The sequence below is a fragment of the Hypomesus transpacificus genome, chromosome 19, assembly GCF_021917145.1.
Source record: "Hypomesus transpacificus isolate Combined female chromosome 19, fHypTra1, whole genome shotgun sequence".
Classification (NCBI taxonomy): domain Eukaryota; kingdom Metazoa; phylum Chordata; class Actinopteri; order Osmeriformes; family Osmeridae; genus Hypomesus; species Hypomesus transpacificus.
This window is the reverse complement of record NC_061078.1, coordinates 311,062-330,438: the sequence shown is the minus strand read 5'-3', so window position 1 is coordinate 330,438 and position 19,377 is coordinate 311,062. Positions and strand designations below refer to the sequence as shown.

At 48.4% G+C, this 19,377-nt stretch overlaps 1 protein-coding gene across 1 annotated transcript in view; it reads left to right on the top strand.

Moving 5' to 3' along the window:
* Nucleotides 1-19,377, top strand: part of LOC124482086 (protein kinase C-binding protein NELL1-like) — a 135,694-nt gene that overhangs the window by 88,975 nt on the left and 27,342 nt on the right. Inside the window, 2 exon segments of the mRNA XM_047042439.1 lie at nucleotides 4,111-4,233; nucleotides 15,464-15,559. Of these exon segments, the coding sequence (XP_046898395.1) occupies nucleotides 4,111-4,233; nucleotides 15,464-15,559 (219 nt within the window).

Sequence of the window (19,377 nt, the reverse complement as noted above, 5' to 3'; positions counted from 1 at the left end):
AAGAACAATAAGAGCATGTAGTTAGACAAGTTACAATTAAACAGCAAGAACCTCAAAAAGGCAAGAGTGTAGGCCTACCTCTTGCACTTTGTACTTTTTTGTATTAAAAAATTTGTTTCAACCTTTCAAAACATCAGTTGACATCAATTCACTGAGTGTTTACCTACCCTCTAAGCAGATGCGGCTGATGTGAAGCTGTAGCTACGCTGATGAAACAGGGCATGTAAACGGAGCTCCCGGCTCAAGTTTGGTACTAGCCTGATTAGCAATTAGCTTGTCAGCACCTCCATTCTCTCCTCTCCTTACACACCAGACTTTAGATTAACACCTAACTTACAGTATTGATCTACGAGGGAAGGACATGTAATTGTTTATTTATGGCTGACCACCCTCCTAACAAGGTAGAGCTAACTCTTGATTTTCTCCTAATGTGGGCTGAAATTAAATTTTCATCTGTGTGGGTAATGGCCTTTTTTTTACGTTCTACATTCATTTTGCCGATCAATATGTCCGGTTATAACTGACTTGTAGGCTACTGAATATTCCGTGATCAGCAATCATCTTTGCAATACATCGACTGACGAAAGCCTTTGCAGGAGCCAAAAGATTAATTTCATGCAACAGTTGGTACATTTATTTTCAGAAATGGTCGCACTGGAAAGACGGTATTTTTCTCCTAGATACGTTATAGCCTATGTATAGGCCTAATGAACATTTTATAAAATCCAATTCCAATTATAAGTAATGAATGCGGAACTCAGATGTGACGGGAGTGGTAACCTTGGCAACAACTCCCGTATTCGTTAACTCTTAAAAATAGAGGTCAATCCAATAGGCCGACTCGTTACCGACCAATTTGAGAAGCCATAAAATACAACGAGAGACGGAACGTCCGCCATAAGCAGCGTGCCACTTCTGGCCCCCTCTGTCATCCATCTGTAATTGGCTCTGAGAACTACCGTTCATATTTAGCTCCGCCGTTAAACTTTAATGTCGGACTCATGTCCCCCGCGTGTCTCTGCACCGCGAGGCGAGCGCTCCCATCACGTCTGATGTCCATCCGACTCTCGCGCTGTTTATCTTGAAGACGGTGTGCCGCCGTTTTATGATGCATAACCTCTATTCCCGGTGCCGTAATGGGGAGAAAACAAATCCGCACTATGTCTTTGGACTAGCGGCGCGTTGACACCAGATTAATGGGATGTGCTTACAATAATGTGAACTGCAGCCTAAGCATCTTTTCCTGTTGGCTTTGTCCGTTCCTCTCAGGGAGTTGTAAATGAGTTACATTAGCTCGCTAGACTCGCTCTGCCGCGGCAATGTAAACACTGGTTGTACCAGCCTCAACCGGTAGGAATGTAGACACGGGGGGCTGTACAGGCTACACAGCCTCAACCGGTAGTAATCCGTTGCGGATTAACCACTATACCACCCAGGCAAGTTTTTCGCTCAGTGAAGCATTAGGCCTACGTATTTGTAATCAAACATAGATGCCACTAGAACCCATTTACTAATGTTAATAATGCTACATGCTACGTGTAATGAACCCCTTCAAAACAGCCCGTGCGATGTACTGTGAACCGATTGGTGCATATACATTCCTTAACGACCTAGTGTTCAGAAAAACCAAATCCGTTGGAATAGAGCTCCATCTCGTGAGCTCGAGGGGGTTCCTTCGGGGAAACAGGGATTCTCTCCGGCAAAGCTAATGGAAATCTATGTCGCCGCAGTTAAACACGGTGACATTGAGTTCCTATGGGACAGTTAAACACGGTGACATTAAGTTCCTATGCCTGGGATGTTTTCCTTCACGTGCAGCATTCACGTACGGCCGCTTGCGCCAGGAAGCACTCACAACCGACATTCAAACCGACATTCAAGCTCCAAAAATACTACCGAGTTCTGAGGTCTTTTTTATAGGCTTGTCACTGGTCATTAAATTCCACATTACTGCGGTACGTGAGGCTCGTGAGCAGGCTGCGGAGCTTCGGTTAGAGGAGGAGGAAATTAGCGCCTCAAGAATTTATTAGCAAATTTAAAGTGAATCACGAAATGTTGGTTTTACTCCTAGACAAGACAAGACTTATGCAGTGACTTCATCTCTGAAGGTAAGTTTTACAGCCCTAAGTCCAGTCTTCCCTTCTTAATATCTGGGATCTACGATGGCTTTAAGTACAGCTATTTTATAGTTCTTTCGATATGCTCTGCAAGCAGCACGCAGAGGAATATAATGACTTTCATAATGTCTGCAGGACGTAGTCTTATTCAGCTTAATCCTTGTAGCTGCATGCCTCTGCGACACAGTTGAACTGGTTGAACAGTGAACACACACCTCAGTATTAGACCTGGCCACGACGCCATCAAACTGCCAGGTAGGATGGGGTCTATGAAGGGTGTTCGTTTCGTTCGAGTCAGAGGGTGGAGGTTTGAACCCGGAGTGGGTGAGTGAGGGGGTATTAACTGTAGGCCCTGTACTGAGGTGTAAAGTGCAGGTACAGGTGTGTGTACATCTACACCCTGACCCTGGAATAGGCTCCCCCTCCACACAGGACAGGCCCACAGTCACCACATCCACACCTCTCCTCCAATCACACTAGTTCCGTACTTCCTATGACCTCCAACCTTTCCTGGATCCTGGTACATGTGTTTTATCAGTCCCCTGATTTTAGATTAATTTTTAATCTCCACGGTTTTACCCTCTTATATTTAACCTCTCACCTATATTGGCCATTTTGTGTAAGTAAGATGTCCTTCAGCGTTTTGAATTCTTTCCCCAGATGGCAGCCTTGCGTCAGCAGCTGTTTTGTTGTCACATGCCTCTTCCGTCTTGAGCCTCACTGAGACAACCATGCTGCATATTCAAACACCAAAGCCTGCCTCATCCAAAACACTGATCATAGCCCCTCCCCTGTTACCCTGGTGATAAACCCTGACACATCGCTTCCTCACTGTTGACATTCACCTCTACGTTCTGTTTCACCTCAGGGAACAGTTCCTGGGGTGAAAAGTGCTACATAATGTGTTCTGGCTGCTTCAGGGCTCTTTAAGCACAGCTCATTAATGAAGAAGGAATGCATTAGTCATGACTTTCCTGGTTGCTGCATGATGATGAGGTGTGTTTGAACCAGAGGGAGGGACAGACAGGCCGGAGGCCTACTTTGGCTGGCTGGCTGGCTGGCTGGCTGGATGATGGATGGATGGCTAGTTAACCCACCACAGTTCGCTGGTGGTCATCACATAGTTGCTAGGTTACAGTGGGCTGTGTGGAGGACTTCTATAGGCTCCATCCCAGCATGCACCAGACTTCTTTTATTGATCGCATGTATTTTATCATCCCTTCAGGAATCCTCTTTCATCAACAAACAGATCCCAATAATCCTGCAAACAGAGTGATGCACTAAGTTCTGTTAAATATTTATACTACTGATTTGCCCCTTCTTCCAGTACATAAGCAACACCGTGATGAGTTGGTGTTTATTTCAGGGTGACGTAACCTAATGAGTTCTTCCACATGAAAAGCCTTAGGAGAGGAGGGGAGGGGAGAAGAGCGGAGAGGGTGAAGGGGAGAGAAGCCAGGGAGGGTAGGAGAGGGTGGAGGAGAGGGTGGAGGGGAGAAGAGCGGAGAGGGTGGAGGGGAGAGAAGCCAGGGAGGGGAGAAGAGGATGGAGGAGAGGGTGGAGGGGAGAAGAGCGGAGAGGGTGGAGGGGAGAGAAGCCAGGGAGCGGATAAGAGGGTGGAGGGGAGGAGGACCGTTTAAAGCCAGACCAGGCTTTAATACAGCTACATCACGGTATTGTTAATATAGCACTGTGTTTGCAGGCTGAGATGTTACTTTACACTGTGTCTGGTAGCTGAGATGTTACTTTACATGTGGTGTGTGTGTGTGTCTGTACATGTGGTTTGTGTGTGTATGTGTGTGTACATGTGGTGCGTGTGTGTACATGTGGTGTGTATTTGTTTCCGGCAACCTCCGTTTCCCTGACCACAGTGTTTCTGAAGTGTTACTCACACACACACACACACACACACACACACACACACACACACACACACACACACACACACACACACACACACACTGACGTGTGTGACCCTGCCTGTCGCCCTCAGAGCATGACGAGTGTTGGGGCAGCCAGAGTGGCTGTGATGACAACGCAATCTGCACCAACACCGTCAGGGGACACCTGTGCACCTGCAAGCCTGGCTACGTAGGCAACGGTACCATCTGCAGAGGTAAGGACTCACCTCCACACACACACACACACTCGCCTCACACACCACACGCACACGCACGCTCACACAGCACACGCACACCACAAACACACACACCACACACACTGTCCCTACCATGCTGCCCCCTCCTCCCTCCTACCCGTGCCCTTCTCTCTCTTTCTCCCCCTCTCACCTCCCATCCTCTCCTCCTCCCCCCTCTTTCTGGGTACCAGCTGCCACAGAGATGATGAGAATTGATTTTGGAGAAACTCAGGAGCTCATCCCCTCCCTCTCACCCCTTTTCTACCCTAACCCTGTCTCCCCTTGACACACACACACAACTCAGAACTGCTAACCCTCCCAGTTCCAGCCCTGCTGAAACCATCCTGGGCTAGACCGCAATCACACTGTGTAGAAGTGTGTATGTGTGTGATTGAGTGTGATTGAAGTGTGTGTGTGATTGAGTGAGCTTGTTTTGTGGCATGCACGTCCATTTTTACACGGGGAGAGTGCAGCCCAGCCTGGGAGGGTCTGTCTGGGGAGAGTGCAGCCCAACCTGGGAGGGTCTGTCTGGGGAGAGTGCAGCCCAACCTGGGAGGGTCTGTCTGGGGAGAGTGCAGCCCAACCTGGGAGGGTCTGTCTGGGGAGAGTGCAGCCCAACCTGGCTGCTCCGCCTCCCAGAGAAGGCCTGAAGGCTGGGATGGAGACAGGCCTGCTGCAGCTACCTCACTGGTGGGTCCCTCTGCCCTGGGATTAACCACCATGTTTACACTAGGCCAACGAGGCTTACAGTGTTCTCTTCTTTTTCCTCTCCTCCTCCTTCTCCTCTCCTTACCTCTTTCCCTCTCTTCCCCTTTCATCTCTTCTCTTCCTCTCCCTTTCTCTCCTTCTCTTTCTCCTCTCCTCCTATCCTGTCCTATCCTGTCCTATCCTATCCTGTCCTGTCCCCTCTCCTCCTATCCTATCCTGTCCTGTCCTGTCCCCTCTCCTCCTATCCTGTCCTGTCCTGTCCTATCCTATCCTGTCCTGTCCTGTCCTGTCCTGTCCTATCCTATCCTATCCTGTCCTGTCCCCTCTCCTCCTATCCTGTCCTGTCCTGTCCCCTCTCCTCCTATCCTGTCCTGTCCTATCCTGTCCTGTCCCCTCTCCTCCTATCCTATCCTGTCCTGTCCTGTCCCCTCTCCTCCCTCGCTCTATCGCTCAGTTGCTGTCTTTCTGTCCCCTATGTAAACTAATCAGTATGTAATTAGTGGAACACCAAGAACTCTCTCATCCTGAGTTCTAATTGGTGGAGAGACCGTGTGGCAGTGTAGAGTGGTAAACAGGTGTGTGTGTGTGCTTGCTTAGGGTGAGACTGTTCGTTCATCAATCATTGTGTAGTTGCATTTGTGTGTCCAAACCTGTATGTGCTTGCCTGATGACGTGTGTACATGATCTCTGTGTGTGTGTGTGTGTGTGCTTCTCCTGTGAGAGACAGACATTAAGATGGGCTGCAGGTGGGAGCAGGTCTACAGATAGATCAGTGTCATTTGCAAAGTGCTTCCAGACAGTTTCAGTGTTGGCTTGTCTCCAGGCCAGCCATGCAGCCACACAACTTAAATGCCACCTCTACATTTTTCACTCTGGAAGTCTGGGTGAAATGCAAATCGCCCAAATGGGGAAAAAATGTTTTGTTGCCTCAGAGAAAAACGCATACAACGATGACAGGAATGCAAACAGATGCAGGTTGACCTGGGGAGATGTACCCATGGTAGTGAACAGCAGGGTTCACCTGGGGAGCCCAGAGTTTAAACTGTCAAAGTTTTCATCCTAAACCCACTAGGTAGGGGAGGAGGGGGTGAGGAGGTGAGGTAGAGATGGAGGAAGGAGGGAAGTTCATGTCTGTCCGTTCCTTTGAGACCTCATTAGTGCGTGATGGCGGCGGCATTGGCCAGTAGACAGACTCTCTACTCAGTCTGCTCATACATCACTACTGTACCCACTACTACTGTACCCTAGCCACAACCCTGCTAGCTAGCCCTGTAACCACAACCCTGCTAGCTAGCCCTGTACCCACAACCCTGCTAGCTAGCCCTGTACCCACAACCCTGCTAGCTAGCCCTGTAACCACAACCCTGCTAGCTAGCCCTGTACCCACAACCCTGCTAGCTAGCCCTGTACCCACAACCCTGCTAGCTAGCCCTGTACCCACAACCCTGCTAGCTAGCCCTGTACCCACAACCCTGCTAGCTAGCCCTGTACCCACAACCCTGCTAGCTAGCCCTGCTAGCCACAGCACTGCTAGCCATATGCTAGGTGCTAGTGTGTACGTTGCATAGCAAACCCCTCTCTCTCTGCTCTGTGTACAGCTAGCCAGGAAGACCAGTTTTGTTTTTAACGTAATTATTTATTAAACCGATTTAAATTAGAGTGTGTTTATTACTTTCATGTTGCCATACTTAGCGACCGTTTTATCAAAGCAGTAGCTCATTGCTAGCTGTTCTGTAACGTTATTATGTCCCAGCTAAGGGGCTTCACAGCTAAACAACATCCCTTAGCTGGGATATAATAATGTTATATTCACGACCCGGTGAGCTGTTTTTGTAGCAGAACCTGCACGGTCTGTGATCCCCATCAGCAGAGCTCACATCCTGCACCACTTAAACACCACCCAATCCTGCACCATTTAAACACCAACCAATCAAGCCCCATTTAAACACCACCCAATCCAGCCCCATTTAAACACCACCCAATCCAGCACCATTTAAACACCACCCAATCCTGGGAACATGGGATTTGTTCTCTCATCCTATTTGTTCCTTCAAATGATATGCGATGAAGGCCCCTGTTTTTATGTTTAACGTTGGCTACATGTTGCAGCCCATCTTTTGTCATGTCCCCCCCAGGAACTGCTCTTGAGAAACGTACTCTGTAATTCTGGCCTCCAAAAATGATATCAGCTTTTCGGGGCCAGTCTGGTTCTCTCCTGTGGCGTGTTCTGTCCAGTGTGTCTGTCTCCCAGTGTGTCTGTCTCCCAGTGTGTCTGTCTGCCAGTGTGTCTGTCTCCCAGTGTGTCTGTCTGTCAGTGTGTCTGTCTGCCAGTGTGTCTGTCTCCCAGTGTGTCTGTCTGCCAGTGTGTCTGTCTGCCAGTGTGTCTGTCTGTCTCCCAGTGTGTCGGTCTGCCAGTGTGTCTGTCTGTCTGCCAGTGTGTCTGTCTGCCTGCCAGTGTGTCTGTCTGTCTCCCAGTGTGTCTGTCTGTCTCCCAGTGTGTCTGTCTGCCAGTGTGTCTGTCTCCCAGTGTGTCTGTCTGCCAGTGTGTCTGTCTCCCAGTGTGTCTGTCTGTCTGCCAGTGTGTCTGTCTCCCAGTGTGTCTGTCTGCCAGTGTGTCTGTCTCCCAGTGTGTCTGTCTGTCTGCCAGTGTGTCTGTCTCCCAGTGTGTCTGTCTCCCAGTGTGTCTGTCTGTCTCCCAGTGTGTCTGTCTGCCAGTGTGTCTGTCTCCCAGTGTGTCTGTCTGCCAGTGTGTGTCTGTCTGCTTGTGTGTCTGTCTGTCTCCCAGTGTGTCTGTCTCCCAGTGTGTCTGTCTGTCTGCCAGTGTGTCTGTCTCCCAGTGTGTCTGTCTCCCAGTGTGTCTGTCTGTCTCCCAGTGTGTCTGTCTGCCAGTGTGTCTGTCTCCCAGTGTGTCTGTCTGTCTGCCAGTGTGTCTGTCTGTCTCCCAGTGTGTCTGTCTGTCTCCCAGTGTGTCTGTCTGCCAGTGTGTCTGTCTGCCAGTGTGTCTGTCTCCCAGTGTGTCTGTCTGCTTGTGTGTCTGTCTGCCAGTGTGTCTGTCTGCCAGTGTGTCTGTCTGTCTCCCAGTGTGTCTGTCTGCCAGTGTGTCTGTCTGTCTCCCAGTGTGTCTGTCTGCCAGTGTGTCTGTCTGTCTCCCAGTGTGTCTGTCTGTCTCCCAGTGTGTCTGTCTGCCAGTGTGTCTGTCTCCCAGTGTGTCTGTCTGCCAGTGTGTCTGTCTCCCAGTGTGTCTGTCTGTCTGCCAGTGTGTCTGTCTGTCTGCCAGTGTGTCTGTCTGTCTGCCAGTGTGTCTGTCTGCCCGGCCACTGGGACGAGATATTGAACCGCATTCTTTAACCACAGCTGTGGTGGCCGCGCTCAGTAAACCCAAGGCTGAGGTGAGCTCATAAATCCTGCAGTCATAGTTCACTGTGTCACTCTAGACAACATGGTTTTGACACACACACATTCTCATCTGTCTCCTCTAATACCCCCTATATCTCTCTCTCTGTCTCTCACTCTATCTCTCTGTATCTCTTTAACTTTCCCTCTCTTTCTCTGTAACACATTTTATGTGTTACTCATTCAGCAGATGATTTTACCCAAAGAAACATACAAATAGTGGATATATATTTATCTATATACATACATGAGCTGTGCAGTCAGGACAGGTCTGATAGACAGAGAGAGGTTTGGGTCAACCCTCTACCTACCTCCCAGCTTCTCTCTCCCCCTCTCTCTTCACCTCCCTCTCCCCTAGCTTCCCTTCCCCCTCCCTCCGTTTCTCCCCCAGCCCCCCCCCCCCCCTCTCATTCTCCCCCCCTCCCCCTCCCTCCCCTCCTCCTCTCTGAGGTGATTGCTGCTGCTGATAAAGCGTGGCCTCCAACTCTGGAGGTTTACGATCATCGATCCTGGAGGTCGGGGGAACATGACGTGTGGGGAAATAAGGAGATAAAGATTGTTCTCCCTTTCTTCCTTATCTCTATCTCACCCTCCCTGTCCCTGTCCCCCGCCCTCCTTCCCTCCCTCCCTCCCTACCATTCTCTCCTTCCCTCCATCCCTTTTTATCTCCCTCCCTCCTTCCATCTCTACTCCAGGGTGTACAGTATCCAGGGTGTACGGTATCCAGGGGTTACAGTACCCAGGGTGTACAGTATCCAGGGTGTACAGTATCCAGGGTGTACAGTATCCAGCATGTACAGTATCCAGGGTGTACAGTACCCAGGGTGTACAGTATCCAGCGTGTACAGTACCCAGGGTGTACAGTACCCATGGTGTAAAGTATCCAGGGGTTACAGTACCCAGGGTGTACAGTACCCAGGGTGTACAGTATCCAGGGGTTACAGTACCCAGGGTGTACAGTACCCAGGGTGTACAGTATCCAGCATGTAGCTGGAAGCTGTAGATTACAGAGAAGCATCGTCGACGCTGGCAGCTTAATGAGCACAGGCACAGTGCAGAACTCCATGGTGGATGCAGAGCATGCTGGGTAATCAAGTTAAGAGACCTTTTCTCTCTCCAGGGTGGGGTGGGGGCGTGAAACAGATGGCCTAAACATGAGCCTGTCTGTTCTCTTCTCATCTGACTGCCTGAGTTGATAAAGAGACAAGGGCAAGGTTCAAACAACCCGGGAAGGGTGTTCTGTGTGGAGGGAGGAGGAGAGGGGTAATAGGGGGAGGAGGAGAGGGGTAATGGGGGGAGGAGAGGGGTAATGGGGGGAGGAGGAGAGGGGTAATGGGGGGAGGAGGAAAGGGGTTATGGGGGGAGGAGAGGGGTAATAGGGGGAGGAGGAGAGGTGTAGTGGGGGGAGGAGGAGATGGGTAATGGGGGGAGGTGGGAAGAGGGAGATGGAGGAGGAGAGGATGTGAGGAAGTGTGAGAAAGCAAATTATTTCTTCTAATCTGGGATTACGTTTTTATCTCAGTTAATTTAAACTCTACCCAATTATTATTTACGCCTTTTTTTAATGGCGAGATGGAGGCAGATGAGCAGCGATCTGCGCTGTGGGTGTCGTGAGTGAACAACACAGGATGGAAGAACACAATGATTAATTGGAATAGTGAAAGCATGGGGGGGAAGAAACTTGTTTCCAAGCATGGTAGCAATTATCAAAGCAATTATTAATTGTCTGTATCCCACTGCGGTGTGAAGAGCATCTGGAAGCTCAAGATCCTCTCACGATGAGGAAGGGGACAGATCCTCTCACGATGAGGAAGGGGACAGATCCTCTCACGATGAGGAAGCCTTCTTCCCCAGCCAGCCAGCCGACAGCTTTCATCCTGACAACTAGCTTTCTACCTGACAACTATCTGTCTAACTGAAAACTAGCTGTCTCCCTGACAACTAGCTTTCACCTGACAACTAGCTTTCACCTGACAACTAGCTGTCTACCTGACAACTGGCTTTCATCCTGAGAGAGAGGGTTGAGAGAGAGGGATGAGAGAGAAAGGGATAACAGCTCTGTTATTGAAGTTGACAATGGTGCATGACTGACATGTTTATCTGTCATGTTCGAATGTTTTATCTGTTTGCGACAATAAAAAGGTTTCCTTTAGTGGTCAAGTATTTAACTGCAGAAAACACACGTCAAGCTTTGGATACAAGCATCTGTTAAATAAATACATTAATTATATATTCATAATTTTGAGAATGTACAGCTACTGTCTCTTATAGTTTTGTAATTTATTACTCTCTGGTTTTAATATCTATCAATCTAGATTATAAAGATCAGATGCCCTTTTGGTAACCCTGATTAGCCCACACTGCACCAAGCTGAAAATAATTTTCTTTGTCTAATTGAGATTTCTTTCCTCGTTTGCACACATTTTTGTTCAAACTATTATCAAATTTATTTAGATTTTATTTGACTAAGATTTCAATGTAATCAAGTCTTGATATTACACAGACACACAGAACACACAGGCATCAGAAGCTCTTCCAATCTGTGTGTGTGTGTGTGTGTGTGCATTCCCCCCCCCCCCCCCCCCCCCCCCCCCCCGTCTTCCTAATCACACAGCCATCATCTCACCCCTCGCCTCATTGGTTCAGATTAGAGAGCGGCAGACAGCTCATCATCAGTGTGTCCAATCACAAGCATGCTTGGCTGGATGGGGGCGGGGCACTTTGCCACACACACACCAATCCTAATGGAGCCATGCTTCATCCTATCATCCTCTCCTACCCTCATCCTCTCATGCCAATTACAGACCTGTCATCCCTGACACTCATCCCCTCTCATCTTCTCCTCCCCTCATTCTATCATCCTCTCCTGCCCTCATCCTCTCCTTTCCTCATCCTCTCATCTTTTCCTCCTCCCCTCATCCTTTTCTCATCCTATCATCCTCTCCTGCCCTCATCTTCTCCTTTCCTCATCCTCTCATCCCTCTCCTCCTCTCATCCTTTCATCATTTCCTTCTCCTCTCATCCTCTCCTTTCCTCATCCTCTCATCCCTATCCTCCCCTCATCCTATCCCTCTCTCCTTCTCTCCTTCTCTCCCTCTCTCTTCTTACATCATCCTATAGTGTTTTAAATTAGACTTATATTTTTATTTAAGTCAGGACTTAAAGTTAGGATTGAATTTTGAACTTAAGTTAGAATTTAAGGAAGGACTTAAGTTAGGATTGAAGCTACACCTCAGACATGTTGGTGTGCGGCAGGCTGATAAGGTGTTTGTCCCCGCGAGCAGAGATACATTTACACAGACAGCAGTAATGGAACAGACCGTGGCTGGGACATGATTATGTAGAACCCAAGGAAGATACGATCCCACTTTAACGACAGGCAATTCAGCCGGGAGAATGATTTTTTTGTTGCAAAGGCGTCTGACAGCAACTATCTGCTCCTAAATCAAATGTAAAGTTCCCCTCCCCCCAACCATTCTGCTGCTGCAGAACCCTCTCAGTCTGCAGGTACCTCCATGATCATTTGAGGCAATATTGTCGACAGCTCAGCAGCAAACTTCATCTTATCAGTTAAATAACATGGTTGGGATACAATAGTGCTGTCAGCAACCAGCCTGCCTGAATGCTTGTCGCTCTCCCTCTCTAACTTTCCCTCTCTCTCTATTTCTTTTTCACCCACTCTCTCTCGCCCTGTTATTCCCCCACCCTCTCTTTCTCCCTCTCTCTCTCTCTCTCTCTCTCTCTCTCTCTCTCTCTCTCTCTCTCTCTCTCTCTCTCTCTCTCTCTCTCTCTCTCTCTCTCTCTCTCTGTATCTCTCTCCCTCTCTGTCTCTTTCTCCCTCTCTGTCTCTCTCTCTCAGTAATGGATTCATAGAAAGAAAGGGCTGCTCATGCTACACTGCCCTCCTTTATGAAAGCTCCTCACATCCAGCTACCAAGGGCATCCTCCCCTCTCCTCCCCCTCATCCTCTCCTCCCCCCTCCCCCCTCCCCTCATCCTCTCCTTTCCCCATCCTCCCTCCTACCCTCTCCTCCTTCCCCCTCTCCTCTCTCTTCTTCCCCTTCTGCTTTCTCCTCTCCTGCCTCTGAGCTGAGAGCTGGCCTGAGACAGGAGAGGAGAGAATTCTCATCATCTAAACCCCCTGCTGACACACCTCCATTAGCGCCCGTGACTGTGTTGATGGTGATGCATTCTAGAGGAGCAGGGCCTCCACCAGCGCATCTCTAACGCTCCTCCCTGCTCCTCCCTGCTCCCCCCTGCTCCTCCCTGCTCCTCCCTGATCCCCCCTGCTCCTCCCTGATCCCCCCTGCTCCTCCCTGCTCCCCCCTGCTCCTCCCTGATCCCCCTGCTCCTCCCTGATCCCCCTGCTCCTCCCTGCTCCTCCCTGCTCCCCCCTGCTCCTCCCTGCTCCTCCCTGCTCCTCCCTGATCCCCCCTGCTCCTCCCTGCTCCCCCCTGCTCCTCCCTGCTCCCCCCTGCTCCTCCCTGATCCCCCCTGCTCCTCCTTGCTCCTTCCTGCTCCTTCCTGCTCCTCCCTGCTCCTCCCTGCTCCTCCCTGCTCCTCCCTGATCCCCCCTGCTCCTCCCTGCTCCTCCCTGCTCCTCCCTGATCCCCCCTGCTCCTCCTTGCTCCTTCCTGCTCCTCCCTGCTCCTCCCTGCTCCTTCCTGCTCCTCCCTGCTCCTCCCTGCTCCTCCTTGCTCCTCCCTGCTCCTTCCTGCTCCTCCCTGCTCCTCCTTGCTCCTTCCTGCTCCTCTCTGACATGGGTCTTACTCTCCTTGTCTCTCCTTGCCCATCTCTTCTCTCCTTTCTCTCTCCTTCTCCACGCCTCCTCTCTTCTCCTGTCCTTCCCTCTTCTCCTTTTCCTCTCCCCTCCTCTCCTCTTTTCTCTCCCCACGTATCTCCTTCCCCCTTTCCACGCCTCCTCCCTCTTGTCAGGACAGGACTTGGTTAGAGGATCATACAATAATACCGCCAGTGTTCCAATGAGTGATCTCGTCCTCTTAATGAAATTCTCTCCCCCGTTTGGAGATGCGATTGTAAAGAGGGGAGGAGGGGCATGTTACTGTTCTCCTCACAGTCTTAATGAGCTTAGTATCATCACAGCGTGGAAGCAGAATTATGTCTTTCCTTTTCATACTTGGAACGGCAGATAATTATTTTACGTTCCCGTTTTTAAATTTTGAGATGGGACCTTGGATACAGTCCATGAATACGGTGACAGGCCGTGACCGAGCCCCTAAACCAACGTGTGAACTGGGATTACTCTGTCCCCCGCCCCCCCGCCAGCCAATCAGAAGGGCTGAAATGATGATAATGAAAGCTGAGACAGGAAGTGTATGACTCAGCAGCTGGCTTGGTTAAGCAGGCAGCTAGTTTAGCTTTATTATACATACACACACACACACACACACACACACACATGAACACAGAAGCCAAAAGCTGCAGTGTGCACACTGTGTTTACGTGAAACACACACACACACAGTTGTGCACACACGTGGGGACCAGAGGAGATGAACAGAGTAAACGGGGAGGGGAGGCCTCAGCAGCAGGGGGAGCGGGTGAGTTCCCTCCCCAGGCTCAGGCTGCGTCTCCCCCCATCATCATCCGTCCTGTGCCCCCCTCTCCTCTGCCAGCCATTAGCACGACATCAGCACGACAGGCAAGGCTTTATGCTGATGGCTGTAAAATGTTAATTAGAGCAGGAGATAGATTGAGTCAATATAAGTGTAATTAATTCTTAAGTGTGAGGTTTATTAGTACAGAGGTAATCAGCTTCCTAATGAGGGCTTGAGAGAAGTTCTGTAAGAGTGGAACCAGTCAAATTAATATCCTAATGTCTTTTGGCATGGAATCTGTCTGGTTATTTATTACATTTATGTGTTGGTTTGTATATATGTCACTGCTTTGTAGACCAGACTCATCTGTTACAAGAGCAAATGATGCTTTGTCTCATTCATCCAGCATCGCCATGAGGCATCCCTTACTCGCACGCAGGCACACACACACAAGCACGCATACACACACACACACACACATGTACACACATGAGCACATATACACACATATAAGCACACACACACACACACAAGCACAAAGACACACATCACATTCACACACGTACATATTCATGCACACACACACATTCAAACACAGATACACACGTGTGCGTGCTTAAACATAGATGTTTTTGCCTGTTAGGGCTCAACAAAGCTTGTCATTAATTATGTTCAGGCAGTCCCTACTCTGTTTAATGAACTTGCTTTCAATTAAGTCTGGCCTCTTTTTTGTTTAATCCTCTTACTGATTTTGTAATGTTTCTGACTCACATAAACACACACTCACACACAGGTCACTCTTCACCAACCTTCCTCCAACCATTCTTTTTCCTCTCTCTTTGTCTCCCTCTCTCCTTCCCTACCTCCCTCCCTCTCTGACACATCACGTATTGTTCACTCACAGCACAAATCACAGTGTTTCACCTGGTGCTTAGCAACCATCAGTCAGAACATGAACCTCCTCTCTACCTCCACCCTCTCTCTCTCTCCCTCTTCCCTCTCCCCCTCTCTCTACCTCCAACCTCTCTCTCTCTTCCTCTTTCCCTCTCTTCCTCTCTCTACCTCCAACCTCTCTTTCTCTTCCTCTTTCCCTCTCTTCCTCTCTCTCTACCTCCACCCTCTCTCTCTCTCCCTCTTTCCACCAGCTCCCCCTCTACCTCCTCTCTCTCTTCCTCTTCACCCAGAAACACACAGGACAGAGTGCACCTTGTTCCATGGATGACAGCAATCCTCCTCCTAAAGGGTGTTCTTATGAAAGGTTGTTCACCCGTGTTCCTCCCCGACTCTGGACCGCCATGCTGCCTGTCCCCAGCCCCCCCACTCCCTGGGTTTAGACATGGCCATAGGACATGGTCATCCGTACTGCAAATAACTTATTCTTAGATTATTTTAGATTATCTAAAGAGTGAAATGGAATATGTTAAGTGCTCTTTCTTTTGTTCTCTCTCCCTGGCTCTCTCTCCCCTCTCTCTCTCCCCCTCTCTCTTTCCCTACCTCTGTTTCCCTCTCTCCCCCTCCCTCCCTCTCCTTCTCTCCCCCTCTCTCTCTCCAGCGTTCTGTGAGGAGGGTTGTCGGAGCGGGGGAACATGTGTATCTCCCAACACCTGTGTGTGTCCGTCCGGCTTCACAGGAGCCCACTGTGAGACAGGTAAGACTGCACCTCCCACAATCCCCCTGGGTCCTGTATGCCAGCAGCAGTATGCATGCAGCTTCAGATCCTCATTCAGAGGAATCAGACAGAAGGTCATGACTTCATGTGGGGTCCCTCCCTCTGTTTCTCTCTTTACCTCTCTGGCTCTCTCTCTTTACCTCTCTGGCTCTCTCTCTTTACCTCTCTGGCTCTCTCTCTTTACCTCTCTGGCTCTTCAATTGGGGCAGCAGAGATTGAGGACTCCTGCCATGGTCTCTTTCTCTCTCTATCCCTCTTTTTCTATCCTCTCTCTTAACTTTTCTTTTCCCCCTCTCTCTATCCTCTTTCTCTCCTTCTCTTTCCCCCCTCTTTCTATCCTCTCTCTCTCCTTCTCTCCCTCTCTCTTTCTCTTTGTTTTAATTTGGAGTGGCAGAGATGGATGACCCCTGCTGAGCAGTAAAGGACGGCTCCTCCTCCTCTCTGCTCCTCTCCTCTCTCCTCCTCTCCTCTCTCCTCTTTCCCTCTCTCCTCCTCTCCTCCTCTCCTCCTTGTGTAAGAGAGGTGACCCCCTCCGACAGGTTACACACGCCAGTTGCCATGGTTTCCACAAAGGATCCAGGCCATATTCTCCAGCTCCCTCATGGCCAGGGACAGAAATGACCCACACACACACACACACACACACACACACACACACACACACACACACACACACACACACACTGTAAACAGAAACACACACACAGCTCACTTCCCCTCTTTCTTCACCACTGAGTCACACAGTGCAGTATAGTTTCTATGGTAACACAATTTGAGTACAATTTCAAAGAACTGTTGTATTATTTTACTATACTATTCCTGGGCAGTGACGACACCAACATAAGTAATCTAGCCTTCAGAAGTCCTTTAATTCTCTCAAACAACAGTGTAGAATGTGACTTTTTACTGGAAAAGGAGAACTTTCGTAGGCAACATAGTAATCATGGTGGTGGTTATTTGGTGTACCTGCTAGTTCACATGATCTCAAGGGGGCAAAACTGACATCTAATAAGAGATAATTAACCTTCTAATTATCTTGTGTGAGGAAAAGAGCAACTGTCTGCATTTCACATCTGTATTTTCCTGTGTGTGTGTGTGTGTGTGTGTGTGTGTGTGTGTCTGGTGTGCAGGGTTAGCCTGGTAGTCTGGGTAACACAGGACAGGGTGAGTTGAGAGTGGAGAGTTTTAATTGAATGAGATGTTATGTAAATATGTGCAATGTGATTATTACAGACCCTCTTCTAGGAAGGTGATTGGCTGTTGTGTTGTTTGTGGAGAGAGCACATTTGGTGATCTAGTCTAGACAGCAAATTATGTAAATTAAAAAACAAAAAGCTTTCAGATGGTTGTTAGAGTTGTTAGTAACAGTGTTGGTTCGGGAAAGGCCTTGAAAAAAAGGAAATGCAAATGACCTCCTCTAAACTAGCGATCCACAGACCAGGTTTACTCCAGGACACAGCAATTACACCTGGAACAGTATTGTAGTTATATTGGTGTGCATGTGTGTGCACGAGTGTGTGTGTGTTGACCCAGAAGGCTCACTGCAACATGAATCTGTATCAAAAAAACTGTCTCTCTGTCTGTTTCACCCTCTCTCTCTCTCTCTCTCTCTCTCTCTCTCTCTCTCTCTCTCTCTCTCTCTCTCTCTCTCTCTCTCTCTCTCTCTCTCTCATACAGTACAGGGCGAGGGGATATCTACTGTTCCATCATGGAACATGAATCACATCTCTCTCCCGCTGACTTTAATTGAGCCTCTTGAGGTTCTTCTCACATAGCACTTAGTTTCACACACACACACACGCACACACACATGCACATGCATACACACACACACACACACACACATACACACACACAGAGACATACATACATGCACACGCACTTACACATACACAGACGTACATACACACACTGACACAACCACACACACTCACACACACACACTAGCACAGACCTATGAGCTGGTTGTCATCGCATTCTTCATCTCAGCTCCAGAAGAGGGTACGGTTTCTACAGACAGCAGGGTCTGGGCTTCTGCTTACTCTGTATTGATCCTGTATTCATATATACAGTGCCCTCCAAAAGTATTGGAACAGTGAGGCCAATTCCTTTATTTTTGCTGTAGACTGAAAACATTTGGGCTTGACATCAAACGATGAATGTGAAACCAGAGATCAACGTTTCAGCTTTTATTTCCAGGTATTTACATCAGGATCTGATGCACAAATTAGAAAATATCACCTTTTTGTTCGAACCCACCCATTTGTCACGTGAGCAAAAGTATTGGAACATATGACTGACAGGTGTGTTTTGTTGCCCAGGTGTGTCCTATTACATACATTATTCAATCAATAAATACCACTGAATGTCTACACTCAGGTTCAGATTGGGTAAGATAGGTTTTGTCTATGCAGACTGTATTCAGAGGTGAAAACAACATGAAAACCGGAGCGCTGTCTTTGGGTGAAAAACAAGCAATTGTGAGTCTTAGAGAAGATGGAAAATCAATCAGAGCCATTGCAGAAACATTGGCCATAGCCAGTACAACCATTTGGAATGTCCTGAAGAAGAAGAAAACTACTGGTGTACTAAGTAACAGACGTCGAACAGGTAGACCAAGGAAAACATCAGCAGTTGATGACAGAAACATTGTGAGAGCTGTAAAGAAAGACCCTAAAACAACTGTTAGTGAGATCAGCAACAACCTCCAGATGGCAGGAGTGAAGGTATCACTATCTACTGTTTGCAGAAGACTTCATGAACAAAAGTACAAGGGCTACACCAGAAGATGCAAACCACTCATTAGCAAGAAGAATAGGAAGGCCAGGCTGGAATTTGCCAAAAAGTACAGAGATGAACCTCAAAAATTCTGGGACAAAGTTTTATGGACTGATGAGACAAAGATTAACTTTTACCAAAGTGATGGAAAGGCTAAAGTTTGGAGACAGAAAGGAACTGCTCATGATCCCAAACACACAAGCTCATCTGTGAAACACGGTGGAGGTAATGTCATGGCTTGGGCTTGCATGGCTTCTTCTAGGACGGGCTCATTAATCTTCATTGAGGATGTAACACATGATGGCAGCAGCAAAATGAACTCGGAAGTCCACAGAAACATTTTGTCTGCCAATTTAAGGAAAGATGCAACCAAACTGATTGGCAGAGCCTTCATCATGCAGCAAGATAACGACCCAAAACACACTGCCAAAACAACAAAGGAGTTCATCAGGGGCAAGAAATGGAAGGTATTAGACTGGCCAAGTCAATCTCCAGACTTAAACCCTATAGAGCATGCATTTTACCTGCTTAAGAGGAGACTGAAGGGAGGAACCCCACAAAACAAACAACAACTGAAAGAGGCTGCAGTGAAAGCCTGGGAAAGCATCAAAAAGGAAGAATGCAAAAGTTTGGTGACGTCAATGGGTCACAGACTTGCTGCAGTTATTGAAAGCAAAGGATTTGCAACTAAATATTAAGTCTTATTCACTTAAATATGTTTTAAGTATATCTGTTCCAATACTTTTGCTCACATGACAAATGGGTGGATTCAAACAAAATGTGATATTTTCTTAGTTGTGCATCAGATCCTGATGTAAATACCTGGAAATAAAAGCTGAAACGTTGATCTCTGGTCTCACGTTCATCATTTGATGTCAAGCCCAAATGTTTTCAGTCTACAGCAAAAATAAAGGAATTCGCCTCACTGTTCCAATACTTTTGGAGGGCACTGTACATGTATTCATATGGATATGCTGTATGGATGGTATATACATTTATTCATATGGATTCACTGGAAG